This window comes from Erithacus rubecula (genome assembly GCF_903797595.1).
Source record: "Erithacus rubecula genome assembly, chromosome: 11".
NCBI lineage: Eukaryota > Metazoa > Chordata > Aves > Passeriformes > Muscicapidae > Erithacus > Erithacus rubecula.
In genome coordinates, this window is record NC_136663.1 from 21994726 (window position 1) to 22010844 (window position 16119).

The 16119-nt window shown below is 43.6% G+C and overlaps 1 protein-coding gene across 4 annotated transcripts in view; it reads right to left on the minus strand.

Moving 5' to 3' along the window:
* The window catches only part of ARHGEF4 (Rho guanine nucleotide exchange factor 4), a 206861-nt gene that overhangs the window by 101105 nt on the left and 89637 nt on the right, over positions 1–16119 (minus strand). For 2 of the 4 annotated variants that reach the window (XM_079315544.1, XM_079315543.1), the window contains one exon: positions 13284–13413. In XM_079315544.1, coding sequence (XP_079171670.1) covers positions 13284–13413 — 130 coding nt within the window. Of the gene's footprint in view, positions 1–5805; positions 6109–6282; positions 6350–13283; positions 13414–16119 lie in introns of those variants that run through there. The other 2 variants (XM_079315545.1, XM_079315546.1) reach the window with 2 other exon arrangements.

Sequence of the window (16119 nt, forward strand, 5' to 3'; positions counted from 1 at the left end):
TTTCTCTAATCCTTCAAAGACACTTCTCATGATTCAGAAGAATTGGAGAACAAGACCTTAGTAGAGAAGAAGTTTAGTTGCAGACAAATTTATTAAGTTAAAGGCTACATCCCAATGGTGAAGGACAGGTAGGATTGTTCCCTACATTGTATAAGTTAACTAACTGCCAAGCAGCATCATGTGTAGGCAGCCAAGTACACACATTCTTTGTGACTACTGGGCATAAGCACTATTTGCCAGCACATGTTCTAAACTATTTTTGCTGCTTTATCTATGTGAACTAGACTTGGATAATGCAAATGGAAAGCTACATTCAAGTTATTGCCAGCCTTTGCTTGCAAAAGTAGAGAAGAAAGGAAGGGCCAGGTAAGCTTCATGGTACCACCTCATTTCTCCTTTTTTTTCACTCTCCTGAACCATAACAGCAATTTCCTGCTGCAAGAGCTGTGATGCTGGCAATATTGAAATCAGGTGGCTTAAAGCTGTTTCACTTCCATGCAGCAAAATAGCAGCAATTGAAGTTTGGATATATCCCAGAGAAGTGTTGGTCTGAAAGGCTACTCTAAATGTAACAATCTTTGAGAAAATACAGCCTTGGGAGTTGTCATATTCCTCAGCAAAGGGAATAGTGATCACAATCTAAATGTTCTTCATGGGAGTTGTTTTGAAGGCAAAGAAGGAAAAGGATGATGATGGTGTACCTGTGACAGCTGGGGAGCTATCACAGGCAGTGTTCCAAAGATTTATCTTTCCCTGCTGTAAACACAGCATCAGCAAAGATGGAGAATGTTTATTTCTGATAGGCACAGGTGCTAATCTGTGCCTCACAGGGACATGAGAAGAAGCATTTGCTCCTTTTGAAACAACACCAAAAAATCTCAAGGGAAAGTCAACTAGAGCCACCCCCAATACATTAACATGTAATTAGAACTCCAAAGTAGCTGAACTTACAAAATCTGGTTCTGCTGCAAACAGAGGTAGAGAAACATGATTAGACTTCCTACTATTTTTATTCCATTTAATGGAAAAGCATGATGCTAGAGGATACTTTTCACTGAATAAAACATTTCTGTAAGTGTACTAAATGTGTTAGGTAGCCGAGTTTACACACATCAACTGAGATTCCCTTTACTGGAATGAACTCAACCACTTATTCATATAGATGCCCTCACTATTTGGATGTGATGCCAAGTCACAGCTCAGTAACACTCAACACTATTTGGAAGATGTATTTTCAACTAAGAAATATTTACTTAAGGGCAGCTCACTAGCTCAACCAAGTTCATCTTATAACTCTTCCTCAAAAGCTCAGGATCGCCCCTGGGTTTAACTCAACCATACCAGTCACCATTACAAATTAATCTACACAGAAAGAAAAATCAAAGTTAATTTCGCATGGATTATTGTTTGTTTGTTCCTAAATACACTGATTACTTATTCAGAAGATGAGTGGAAGTTATTCTGGCAGGTGACACTGAATATATGAGGGAACACACAGGACATGTTAGAGAGCAAGCATGAATCCAGCTGAAATATACCTAGCTCATGATCTGCCAAGGTAAGGGTGAAACACAACCTCGAGATGCTGCCCTGGATGCTCTGAGGCACTCACTTCTTTTCCTCCCTGCTCTCCTTTGGATGTGTTCTGAAGCAATTTGAACCTTAAATCAATCTCCCCTTGTGTGACCTCTAACTCCTTCTGACTGAGTGACCTTAGAGAAAGGTCAGTGGAATTATGCACTGCAGTCCATGAACACAGCTGAAGACATCAGTACCAAAAATACAGGGCTAGGGAAAGAAGAAAAAGGGGAAAAAAAAAAAAAAGGCTCGAAAGAAAAAATCTCTTGCCAAACAAGAAAGATGCAAAGCATTCACCACAGCTCTATTACTGGCTCTCTCATCAGCCACAACAATGAAATGAATGACTTGGAAAAAACCTTCCTAAAAAACCCACAATTTTCTTTTTAAACTCTGAATGAAGAAGAAAAAACTCCACACCCATGCTTCATGTTTTCTTGTTTGTTTAAAGGCCATGTTCCCAAGGGCAGTAGATGAGCATATCTGCATATTAGGAGCCACAAATCTGTGCAGAGGCGAGCCTGTACAATTAAATTGCTACATATGCACAAATACACTGAGGATCCCAGGGAAACTATGGCAACCACTAGTCCTCCAGGTTGTGATTCCTCCTTTGTCCCTACCTTTCTTTGCTCTTCCAGTCCTTCCCAACTTGGACAAGAAAAAGAACAAACAGAAGTATTAATGAGGTTGGGATTGGACCTGCAACAAAGGAGCTGGAAAGGCACAGAGAGCTGCTCACAGGCTTGAATCTGGAAACATCTAAAGGAAAAACTTTTCAGTGGAGCTATACAACAGTGATGAATGGGATACAGGCAGCCCTGGGGTACAAAGTCCTGCCTAGGAAACCAGGGTTAGAGAGCCCAGAGTGCCACTGAATCACTTGCTGGAGCACTGTCACAACTGACTTTTAATTTGCCTGCCTCGTGGGGCTTTGGCCAGCTGAGATACCTACAGCCTGATGTGCAGAATTGCTGAGCCACCCCAGCTCCCAGTCCTTTTTTTACTGGCCAAACACTTGGACACTGCTCCTAAGTATTTAAAAATAGCAAGGATACTGTCCAAGTATCAAGTTATACCTTTTTATCTATCCTACATCACACTTTGAAGGCCTTTTGGGCCCTCTATGAGGGTAATTGATGCTTGCAAAGTCCTCTGGCATCCTCAGATGGAGAGCCTGGTAGAAGAGTAAAGCATTCCCTATTTTCATGTTTATATTTAGCTGCAGGGAGAAGGGCCTTTTCATGTAAGGTAGTGTTTACTGACATTTAGACCAGAAATGTCACTGATACTAAAAAACAGTAGATTTTTTTTTCACTTTCTACTAGCCTGAATCATATTTGGGTTTGTTTTGGGGTTTTTTTTTGCACACTTGTATTTTAAGTGGCATTTGCACAGAAGCTTATGCTATAACAACAGGTCTTTTCTCTTTCAACTGTCACGTTAATTTCCCCTCTTGATCAATGTATTACAACAAGGTCAACCCCAAACCAAAAGGAATAGTAGTTCATTACTGACTGCAGAGGAAGATAACAAACCAAAGATAGTTTTTACTCCTCTGAACCTCAGAAAACTCTCTTTTCCACACGGGGGATGTCAGTTTGTATTTCTGAAATCACACCTTGTCAAACATATGCATACATAAACACACTTACATCTCTGTCTTTTCACTTCCTTGGAATCTAAATTATCTGAAAGAAAAACTCCAATGGATGCATTCCAATCATACCTCCCACCTTCTTTTCACCTCTACTTTTTACTCATTTAAATCTGGTTTATTTCTAATCTTTCCTGAAGTTTAGACAGCAACAGACTCAGTATGAAGATCCCTATAGAAAAGGTGATGTACACACAGGGGAAAAAAGCAAAACCCTCTCTGCTGAGTCCACCTATCCAGCCTTAAGGAAATGCAGAATCCCTTTCAAACATAGAGACTGGCTCACCCCTCAGAGCTTTTTAAAAGCAACTTTGGGCACTGCAAAGTGTTTTCTACACAGTCTGTACTCTTTTACCCCCACATAACTTCTTGGTGTATCACACGGAAAGATGCTGGAGTCTCCCTGCTCCTCTGAGGAGATTGCCACACATTTTAGTTACAACTTCTCTCATGGATTGCCAGCTGCTACTGCTCCTGCTGGGGATTTTTTCTTGGGTTTTCTGTTTGGGTTTTTTTGGTTGGTTTAAGCAGTGTATTAAATTTTACCATTCAAAAATGCTATTTAGCTCAAGCTTTAATCCTCCTCACTCCTCAGGCAATTGATGTCAATGGAGAGGAGCAGTTCTATCACAACTTCCTAAGTTTAAGCCAAAGAAGAATTCTGACAGAGAAGAATCAAAACAAAATAAATTCCTCCTAGTGAGCCATTTCTCTCAAAGTATTCTGACCTCAATTTTGTTATCACTTAGAGACAAACTGCTCAGAAACCTTTTGCACATGAGAAGACATCTACCACAGTATTTTGAGGCAGCAGGGAGTCTGAAATGCTGTGATCTGCTCTTATTATTGTATTTATTTACCAATACTGTAATTATGGAACTTAATTTGGTTTTTCCCTGTCTTCAGTCTGTCTCCATACCATTTTCTACTCAATTTCTCTTCATCTTTGTATATCCTGCTAAATGCATGCAGCATCCACAAAATGACACCATGCTTCACAGCCTTGGGAGCAAGACTATTGTGGAAATGAAAGAGCACTTGGAAAAACAGACTTTACTTCAGAGCCTGATTTTGCTATCAGTCTTACTTCTTTTATGTCATTGCATACCATTTGTTTCAAGTGACCTGATTAAGCCCAAGAATGCTTCTAGGGAGGGCAGCTGACAGCAAACCCTGTACACAGAGGGGATGGAGCCACTGCTGCAACCCCACACACAACTCTGAGCAGGAGTTTGCAAATAGACCCTGTGCCAGACTTACTTCATACCAATGTCAGAGCATTCTGGGGTTAATTTGCAACCCCAGATATAAGAGAAAATAGCCAGCAGATCTCCTAAGAATCATCTTGTCCTTGCAGCCCAGGTCTTTCCCCTAAACAGAGCAGCAATGGCTTGATATCACCCTCAGCTTTTCCTGTTCCTGGACTCTCAGCATGTACTGTAGGTGTTCAGGGTGGAAAGTCAGGGAGACTGGCCACCCTGCTGTGGCCCTTTCCTGTGTGATTGTGCAGTTACTCACTCTTCAGCAGAGACTCCAGAGCAGCAATGGAGATTTTATTAAACAGCTCCAAATCTACAGTAGCAGATGGAATGATAAAACCTTTCAATAATTAAAAGTACACATGACTAAAGCAGATTACACAGAACTGCACTCTGAATTCTTCCCAAGCCTTGATTCTAGCTGGTAGCACTGGGTATTTTTACTAAGGAAATGGCAGTCACTGGTGGCCTTGAAGGCACTTGTCTGAATTTGTCTAAGAGAGGAACTAATTTACTGCAGCTCTATTAAAAATCTCTCTAAACAGCAACAGCTGAACAGCTCAGCAGTCATTGGCCATTTACATCATTGCCAGGCTCCTTTGCTAGAATCAGTTGGGAATGAGAAAGCTTCTTTACTATGCTTGCAATTCAAACATTAAAACCCTGAACAGGCACATCAGTAACTAAAAACCAGAATGCCAGATCCAGACAGGCTGAGCCAGAACAGATCCAGGATACCAAAAATGCCACCAAAATCTCTGGTTCAGAAAAACAATAAATAATGGATGGGAAAGCAAAAACTGAACTTGAGCAGCAGGCTCAGGGAACTGCCTTTCCCTCCTTCAGTCCACAGCAGTGCAACCTTACCTAGCCCTCATCTGCAGCACAGCACTCACCTGGGCATTTCCTAGGGCCAGTGATGCTCTCTACAGTGGAATTCACACAGAGAAATAACAACTCTAGTGTTCAGCTCTATGTGATGGAGCTGAAATGGGAAATGTTCAAATAGGCAAGGACAGCTTTAATCAGGTAGAAGCCTGCATGCTGTTTCCAAAATCATTAAAAACCTATTTCTTCCCTCCTGACTTAAGAAGTCTATAAGGGTCTGTGATGTTTTGGTTCAGGTTTAAGCCTGCAGAGGGTATAGCTAGCAAACACTGAACGTTTTGGTTATTTCTCAAGACTATATTATTAAGAAATGTGATCTCTTATTTTTTGCAAAAGGTTTGGTTTGGGTTCTCAAGGTCAATGCAATATCATAGAGAAGTTTAGAAGAAAAATAAATAGAAAAGGGAAAGAAGAGCCCCTTACCTGTGGCAGAGTGAAGACTCTCCAAGCTCCAGTACCTGGACAGGACACCTCTCATGCCACCACCACCACACACCACCCCGCTGGAGTCGGAGTCGGAGCCCGGGGAGAGCCCGGAGCTGCCGCTGCTACTGCTGCAGTTCTCGGCGCTGTGAGCCCCGCTGGACTCGCTGGGGCACTGCTGGGTCCGCATGCGGCCGGCGGAGCGGGGGAGCCGCGGGCTCGGCGGGGCTGCGGCGGGGCTGGGGCCGCGCTCAGGGCTGGGACCCGGGCAGGGGTCCGGGCTGGGACCCGGGCAGCGTCTGCGGAGCTCCGGGCTGGGACCCGGGCAGCGCTCTGATCTGGATCCCGGGCAGCGCTCTGATCTGGATCCCGGACAGGCTCTCCCCAGCTCTGATCTGGATCCCGGACAGGCTCTCCCCAGCTCTGATCTGGATCCCGGACAGGCTCTCCCCAGCTCTGATCTGGATCCCGAGCAGCCTCTCCGGAGCTCTCCCGGGGCAGCAGCACCCGGCAGCGCCGCCCGAGCTCTGGGCTGGATCCCGAGCAGCCTCCCCGCTCGCCTCGGTGCATCCTGACATCATAGGGGTCCGCTAAGGAGGCTCCCTCTGTGGCAGCTTTCAGCAGATGATTTTTATTAAAGCCGATTTCAAGACATTAAGGAAGCAAGGGGTGAGACGGAGATCTCTGCTGCTAATATAGCAGAACCGTCAGATTAAAAATAAATAGTAGAATTTAATGCATTTTAAAAATGCCCAAGTGAGAGAGACCTTGTGTTGTGTGCTTCCCCTGAGAACTCAGAAAGGATTTAACATATAAACTAATCATATTTAGAACTGGCTGTGGCTGCTGTTATTAAAAAACTATTTTTGTAAGTACTCAGAAGAAGAATTCAAAATGAAATGAAAGCCAGAAAAGCACAGATTGAGATTTGGGGAGATTGCAGCTGGGAGTTTTGAAAAATCATTTAGCATCCACTCCCAGACTGCAGACCTGGTATGATCCCTATTTCCATGTGTAATCTTTGTAAGAGACCTCAGTCCCAACTGAAACAGCATCACTCACTACTATTTACTAGAAAGTTTTATATTCTTATTACCTAACAGGAGATTCTCTCTGTCCCTATAAGAAGGATCCTGAAAGAATACCTGTTTCCTGAGAATGCAGAAATACCTGTGCACTTTAACAACAGCTTTCAGGCACCACAGAAATTTTACAATAAAGGACATTTCTGGACTGCCCCTCTGCTCAAAGACTTTACAGATGGCAGATTTGTCAAACTATCAAAATAATTTAAGGGTAGCCACAGGGTCTGTGCCCTGTGCAGCAGAAAAGAGTGTGAGAGCAGAACTAGCTTGATTCAGTGTGGGATTACCCAGGCCAGGTGAAAGTTTAGCCAGGTGAGACTGCAAGCAGGGGCTGGACCAAAGCAAAAGAGTTCCCCACAGCACATCTGGGAGAGGGACAGCCACCCACGTGTGGGCCACAAAGGAAAACCCCACACTGTTCCTGTCACATAGAGACTGAACAGCTCCAGACAGCCAAATCCCAACCCAGGAGCCCAATTTCACACAAGAATGAAAACAATTATTTTCCAATTTGTGTGTAAGGTAGATCTTTGCAAAGTAAATAAGGCCATCACAGCTTGTTTCAGCAGAGACCCCTTTGAGTTTGCCTCACTATCCATGCAGTAGCAGAGGTTTTTTTCAGTTCAGTAAGACTTCTGGTTTACTGAGTATTTCCTAAAAAGAAAAAATGTCACACTCCATCACTGGAGAATATCACAAAGCACCTAATAATGCTGAACCACCTTTCGAGTCCTTAAATATTTCAGCTATTCTTTCAAAGAAAGGTCTCTGCAGCAGTAACAAAACTGACATTTCTAGCAATCTGTAACAAAATAATTCCTTCAATTATCTTCTGAATTTAGCTACTTAGACCAAAATATCTGATCCTTTCTAACAGAGAAATGGAAATGTGTTTTTGATTTGACTTCTGTAGAGCCACTCTTATTGATCTGGTTCTTCCAGAACTGCCTGCATTCAAGTACAACAGGAGAGAAACTTTTCTTGATCACAATAATGCAGGGAAGGTAAATTAAACACTGACAACAAACATGAATGTAACTGTTGTGGATGTGGAGAACAAAACAAAGCAAAGTCAGTGCAGCTCTTCAGACAGGAAAGGTGCTAAGGAGAGGCTACAATTCAGTCCTAATTATCCTTACATATGTGTGTCTATTGTATGTATGCACTGGAGAGGAATTTTCTAATAGAATGGGAAGAAGAAAAATACTACAAAGCCAAGTTGCAGAGAGCAAAATTTGTGTCAGAGTTCAAGACTGCCACCCATCATAGAGGGGTTCCCCCTGACTACAATTTTTCTTTTCTGGTAAAATCTACACAGAGATTCTCTTCTGTGACATTAAAGAGAGAAGTTATCTAAAATTGATGTAGCAGTAACTGACTCCAACTAAAGATTAAGGATCTCACTGCACAGCCTGGTAAAGGTAGCCAAGTTAGCCTTGGACAACCTGATCAAAAATATCTGATGGATTTTTTAGCCTCTGTTGGATTCCCTTTCAATCTCGTAGCTTTGAACAGTGACTATCTGAATCATTCAGGATTTTCTGGGACCTTCTTCTCTCTTTACCCCACAGAAAGCTTTTATTGGTATGCTAAATCTTTCACCTCTGTAGCTAATACGTACAATCCCACTCAACTTGCTAAGGTCAAATTTTCAGGAACTCAGCCACCACCAGGCCCTGCTTTTAAGACTGGATGAAAACTGTTGAGTGAGCACATGTTATCAGAGACCTCAGAGAGGGCAAATGATTGTGGCTGTGGTTGAGGAGAACCAAGATTGACACAGTGGGTCTAATCTTTCTGTGATTAGGAGAAAAAGTGAAAAGTATACAGCAGGCAATGTGATTGTTTTAGCCACTTAAATTCAATTATACTTCTCTAGTTAATGGGGATGGAATGAACATTTCGTGCTACAGATACCATGATACACTTCTGAGAACTTGCATACCACTTTCTTCTGTGTCCTTTCAAGAGCTAAAATGACAAAAATGGAATAAATTACTCAGCTGGCTATTTTGCTGAACTACAGGACTTCTAAATATTTATAAGACATAATGATGTCCTGTTATTGAGCTAATATTTTGCCTCTTGAACAGATTTCTCCAGTGGCTGTCAAACATCTTCACATTAACTGTTGCCAAGTGTGAGTTTAAAAGCACATCTATAGCTGGGAAAAGAAGATGAAAGTTGTCCACATGATACTGAGTAAACAAACAGTCCCTTTGCCTCAGAGAAATACTTTCCACTACACCAGGGAGGCCAGAGGATAACTCAGTATCACTGAGTGGTCACTGTTTTTCAGACTATCCACAAAAGATTCAGCCCTTGAGAACTTGGCTCCCCTATTCTTGTTGCAAGATTTCCAAGGCCACCAGTATGTTCCTCATCAGCACACATCAGTCACAGGGAATTCATGACTCTCTGCTTGGCACAACCAACCACAGCTCTGTGGTATAGACATCTGATAGCAGAAAATTCAAAGTTCTATGGCTGTTCTAATCTGACTAGACACATGGAAAGTTGCCAAAAAAATTGGTCTACATATAGATAATGATTTCAGATAATACAGGTATGAAGTTTGTTCTAGCACAGCTACAAACTTATCTTGCATTACACAGGTTACAGGTATCTCCCTCTATGAGGATATGACAAACCCTGGAGGTTTATGGTCATGTGTCTGTCCCTGTCCCTATCTCCATCCTAAAGTTTCAGTCTCTGAGAGCCAGCATGAGGGAAACATCTGGGAAAGGGTAACAAGCTGGCACAAGAATAGAAGTGTCTCTGCCTGAGAGGCCTGGATAGCACTGAGAGCAGGGATGTCAAGAAACTCCATTTGTCAGACAATTACCTGTGTCTGTCTCTGTGTCACCTTGTGACTGCCTCCTGCTGGAAAGTCTCTATGGAAAAGCTCAGAATCTCCCCAGAATGCTCCTTTTGCTCTAGGCCCAAGGGCTGATAGCTCTCACACCCAGAACTGTCCTGCTTCAGCCTTGTTGCAGCTACGTTCTGACAGCTGCAGCCACTGTCCAAACAGCTTCTCAGCAACATCCCTAATTTTAGGCAGTTTCAGTTTATAAATTAACAAATCCCAGACTCAGGAGAGATGGGGAAGGAGAAGATAGGTCTCATAGTCTAAAAGACAAACATGCTGGTCGACTGCTCTAACCTAAAACCTTGTTATCCTGCTACTGCTCACTCCAGTGGATATCAGGCTCTTCCCTCCCACCCCATTCCTGGTGCAATACCTGTGTCAAAAGGTCTTCAGAGGCTGCTGAGAAGCAGAAAAGCATTCCCATATCTACTTTAGGAAGTGGTTTGCTCCCCAAGCTGGCAGTAAGGAACACACTGAACGGTACAAATGAAGACATGAGAGTACCCAAACAACCAGAAAGGAGGAGAGAAAGGAGGGACCTCATTGCAATCAGATTTTCTTGTGAGGGGAAGCAGAGGGACAGACAACAATCTCTTCTCTCTGGTGACAGGACCTGGGGAAATGGCATGAAGTTGTGTTGGGAGGTTTAGGAAAAGTTTTTTCACTCAAAGGATGGCTGGGCACCAGGGCAGTGGTCCCAGCACCATGCAGCCAGAGTCCAAGAAGCATTAGGAAAAGGCCCTCACACACATGGTGCAGCTCCTGGGGAGGGGCAGGAGATGGACTTGATGATCTTTTTGGGTCCCTTCCAAATCAGAATATCCTGTGAACTACAGGGGAAACACACTTGATATTCACCAGTGCTACCTGCTGACTTACATGGTGCAGCTGAGAAAGTGCACTGGGGACAGGGCACAGGGACAGGGTACAGGGAACAGGGGACAGGGCACCGGGGACAGGGCACAGGGAGAAAGCACAGGGAGAGAGCAACGGGGACAGGGCACCTGAGGCAGAGCACGGGGGACAGGGCACCGGGGACAGGGCACAGGGGACAGGGCACCGGGACAGAGCACCGGGACAGCCCCGCATTCCCCAGCGCTCAGAGCCACCTGCCGGTGCCGCCCGGCTGCGCAAGGTGAGGGACAGGCGACAGCCCGGACAGCTGGGAGCCATGCCGAGCTCCTGCCCCAGTCCTGCCCGCAGGGTATAAAGGCAGCCAGAGCGGGGCTGCCACTGCGGAGAGGAGCGCGACGAGACAGCAGCTACAGCATTAAAATGAAACTTCTCTGCACTCGTGCTGTTCCAGCAGAAAACACACAGCCTGACCTAGGACAGCCAGTCTGTCCTCAGCTCTTGTCCCCAGCCTTGTGTCAGAGTCACGACAGAGCCTGAGAGCTGTGTATGGCACCTTTTGGCCGGGACCATCACAGCCATCATGTCACACTTGCAGAACTCCATGCTCCATTGCTCACGGTCTCTGCAGCATTCCCTGCACAACGTGGCTGGGTGCAGACTTTATCTACCCGTGCTTTCAACATGGAGTATATAGTAGCTCTGCATATTGCATTGTACTTTTATATCCAGTGTCTTTTAAAGCATAGACTGGGATTATTAATACAAGAAGCTGCATCTTTGGAGTTAGAAATCTTTAAATTAGATTAAATGAATTGACCATCTATTTATATTTGTTTTATATGCCCTACAGCTCTGTCAAGAACAACAGGTATCACAACAAAGCTGTGCAGGAATCAAGGAGGGCATTCTGCTGCACTAGTGTTGCCTCAAGGACCTAGCCAATCTTAAAACTGATCCATCAGCTCAGAGCACCACTTCAGTAACTTGCAGTTTTCTTCTCATCCACATCCTGCCAAAGGCAAGACATGTGCCCACATTTTTCTCCCCCAAAATGCTTCAAATGAAGCCCACAAGCAGCAGCTAAGATACATGGCTGTGATAGAAGAACCTCTGCTTCCTCTCTCCATCAGTTTCCTTTCCCAGGAACATAGTTTTGGTGGTGGAAAAACGATTCTGCTCTATTTCACTTGTTTTGATACACTTACTCAGAAATTCTTGAGGTCTAGGGTTAAGTCATGGTATGAAATTCACTTGTACCTATCTCAGGAATATTGTGTGAATCACAGATGATTCAGATTGCAGGCCCCATTTCTACACAGAATATAAACACCTACACCACTGCCAGCTGGTCAGTCTGCATACATTTACTTCCCCTATTCACCCTCAGAAATTCATACATATTTTTTAACTCCCTCACGTCCCAGTTGGGAACTACCATGAAATTTGTCTCAGCTGTGACTCAGAGTGTACTTCTATGACAGCAGTGCTCAGGGACTTCAGCTAATGTCATAGATGCCCAGACAACTTGACAATGATGGGTTTCCATCTGGGATTTCCAAGGAGCAAAGCTGCAGCTTTTTTAATTCAGTCAGGGAGCTGGTCCTAGGCATTGGGGCAGCACCAGATGCTTGTGACAGCAAGTGATCAAAGCCCTCAGTGGTGAGAGAGCAAAGGCAAGGCTCTCAACATCACAATAATAAATAGTTTTCTTATTTTCAGATCAAGCCTCGTGACTCTGTGCATGTGCTGCACAAAGCAAACCAGTTTTGCTTGACAAAATACTATGACCATTCAACTCTGATGTAATTAGCACAATGTTATTGTCCCTTAATTAGGTAACTCCAGCCGGGTTTAATCGATGGTACAGAGACCTTCTGAGGCAGAAATAGCAGTTTGGCACCCAACTGTGGCTGGCTTTTCCTGGCTAGGTTCCTAACTGCCAAACAACTCCTCTGCATTCTGTTTTACTTACTCCAGCCCAAAGTGCTGTGATAGAGACATCTGTAGTGCTTGGGCAAGCACTGTCAGATGGAGAATTTAAAAACCTGGCAAAGATATATCTCTCAGCTTAATAATCTGTGCAATTTACATTTTAATTCTGAGAAAGTGTCAGTCATCAGAAGTGAAGGAGATATGATACTTCATGCTCATTCCTCATGAAAACACAGCATACTTGTTCTTTAAGGGGATTTAAAGTACAGGAAACTTCTGTCTCTAGAGGCTCATTTAGTTGCTTTGGTGCCTAATTAGCAACCTGAGAGGAACCTCACCATACCCACTGTAGTGCTCTCCAGCAAACACAAGGCAGAGACTATTTCATCTGCAGAAATCTAATCCAAGAGTGTGATATAGGTGACATCACTGTTGGTGAGACAATTCTCACAAGACAGCACAATGTTTCTACATCAAGCACTCTATCATTGCTACAAGTGATCTCCACTAAAAAGCTGACTGTGCCTTTAAACAGCACCCTGTTTATCCACTCAGGGAGAAAACAAACCCGAATATGAAAAGCACATGAAAGATTCAACTGTAAAACAGGTTTCTGCTCAGACACGGATGCAGCAATAATCATAAACAGGTTGGAATGCTATCAGACAGTTTGCACACTAGTAAAGCAGAGGTTAGCTCTCTCCTCACCCCCTCCCAGCCAGGACAGAGGTACACACCGGGAGCAGAGATGCGCCGCTTCCAGCCCACGCAGTCCAGGCCTGTCGGAGTGCTCTGGGAAAAGGGATGCAGCTTCAGGGGCAGGATGTCAAAGGCAACAGCAGATGTGATGGAAGGACTTATTCCAGCCTGCAACAGGACAGGGAAAACAAAGGCAACAAATATAAAGTTTAGATGCCCCATAGGACGAAATACAGCATTGATCCCAGAGCATCTCTTCCCACCTCTGGTGCCGGCCCGTGTCAGTAAGCAGCATGTTAGTGGACACACATGGATAGTCATGGCTGGAAATGTTAGAAAACAATGAAAAGGCAAGGAGAGCTGCAAGGTGATAAGAACACAAGTGGATAAGTAAGTACTGGATTCATACTTCACATATAACCACACACACCTCCATTCACAGTTTCACTCTTTCCTATTCACTTTTTCTAGTGGAAGGGAGGAGGAAGAATGTCACTGCAAGGAGTCATCCCCTCAGCTACAGAACTATCCCTGCAGCTTTGGGACCAATAGGTCCTCTTCTACTATTTAACATGAAAATCAAGCTTTTCTTTTCAGATATCTATTGGTACCAGTCCCCAACAACACAAAATGTGCATAACAACATTCTTCTCATCTGCTAGAAGTACAAGTAAGAATTCTCAGACTGCCTTCTACCTGACTGATTGATTTATAAAACTTATAGAACTTAATGAAACTTTGAAAACTCTATACCACTGCCAGATCTCATTGAATTAATAACTTTTGCTGGTTTAAAGGGGAAACCAGAGATACATACAAATAGCTCACAGCCTCTTATACAGAATGTAATAATTAATGCATGCTGCAGGTATGCTTTTATTCCTTTTTCCTTTTCTCTCTTTTCTCTCCCATGGCTGCCACACACAGAAAACATCAGTGACTGGGAGATCAGCTGGTCATTAATCACTGGTCCTATAGGCACAACCAGTTTTCATCTCTATCACTACTGCCCCTTCCTTTTGCCTTTGACAAACCTGCCCAGTTTGGCTTTTTATTCCTGGACTTAACTTTCCTAAAACAAAGAGAACACCACCAATACTTTGGCACAAGTCATCATCTCTTCAGGGATAGCATGAATCCTGTTCAAATTAACCTGAGCAGTGCCTGTTTTTCTAGAAAAGTCACAGCAAAGACCCAGTGGGAACACACTCTTCTGGTGAAGTGAAAATCAAGCTTACTAAGGACCACAGCTCTGAAAATGTCAAGGGTAAAATCTAGGTTATTTACATGAAAAGTGATAGAAAGCTCTATTGTTCTGTTTAAGATTAGAAAGCAGTACCTTGGCCTAAGGCTGTTACAACCACCAGCTTCATTCTTATTATTCCTGGGAATTAACAAGAATCAGAGCAAATTTTGGGTACAGGAATCATCTGATTCCTATAGCATGGAAGCCAGGTCTGTACAACCCTAACTGAGGAGAAGATTAATTTTCAGCAGTGTCAGTAACACATGGGTAAGCTTTGCACAACCTAGAAGGGAGAGGATGAGAAATGAGGGGGCAGACCAAAGTGAAGATCCTCTCTCCTGTATTTCTGCCAGAGGTTCCAGAGGTTGCTTCTATGCTCTTATGCACAGCAGTTCAGTCCCTGGCAGAGGCTGAGTCTCTGCTGTATATCCATGCCTTGTCAGGTGCATGTCAGGGGGAGATTTTTTTCATTAAATCCCTCTGTCAAAATGTGTTCATTTCCCTCTTAAAGTCTGAGTTACCCACAGTGCTCATAACCGTGGTACCATACAACAAAACTTCATTTTCTCTTCTTTTGGATGGGGTAAAATCAAATTTCCAGAAGTCATATTCAGGGCAATGAGCTAAAGATCTATTTTTCACTGCTTCTCATTTCTCTGTCAAAATAAAAGAGCTTTTTCTGCACGATACCCCCTCTGGGTATAGCCCCCTGATGGGCCTTTTAGGAATCTTTCTAATTTGACAGTGCACAAACTGTGCTCAAACAAATGCATGCAGAAGCCATGTCTGTGCTCCTATTGCTGTGCACTCTAGAAGCTTAAGAGGCAGGTTTTAAGTTTTTTGTCAAAACAGGAAAGCACTGGATGGCAACAGACAGGCAGTTCAGAACAAAAATAATTCCCAAGCAGAGCCCATTGGCATTGCAGCATTCCATATGTCAGTGGTTTGGGGCATTGTCTCTGCTGCAGTTAGGGAGCTTCTCCTGCATTAAAAACAAGCAAGAGGACCCCAGGCTATAGCCTGAAACCCAGCACCAAGTGAAGGGCACAGCCTATGGACAAGCTGAAGAATATAGATTCATCCACAGCTATGTTTTGGCTCTTCCCCTTGGGGTGGCCAGCATGGGGGTGCTGTATTAAGACTTTAAGGCCCAAGATCTGAAGCTGCTCAGCTTGTTACTGCAGCATCTCATTATTAGGGACAGCTGGGTCAAGCTTTGAGTTTACTGGGAATTTACACATGCTGTTCCCATTTAAGGAAGCAGAGCACCTTACTGGACCTAAGCAAAAAAAAAAAAAAATCCACTATATATAGAATTATTTGGAGCTAGCATTTTAAATGTTTTTGAAATTTTTTTGGTTTTTTGTTCTGTTTTTTTAGTTTATAGGTAGTTTCTTGGGGTTTTTTTTTTCATTTTTCCCTGTCCCAATTACCAGCCCTCAGAGTAACCTTATATTTCCATTATGTTCCTCTCTGTACATTGATCTGAATGATAGAGTGGTGTCAGAAATCAGCCCTTGAATAATCAAGAATTCCTCTCTGCTCTGCCCCATTAAGTTGTTTCCTCAGTATTGCAGCATTACATCACCTTGTGGGCTGACCTGATCTTGACTTAACACAGTGTGACT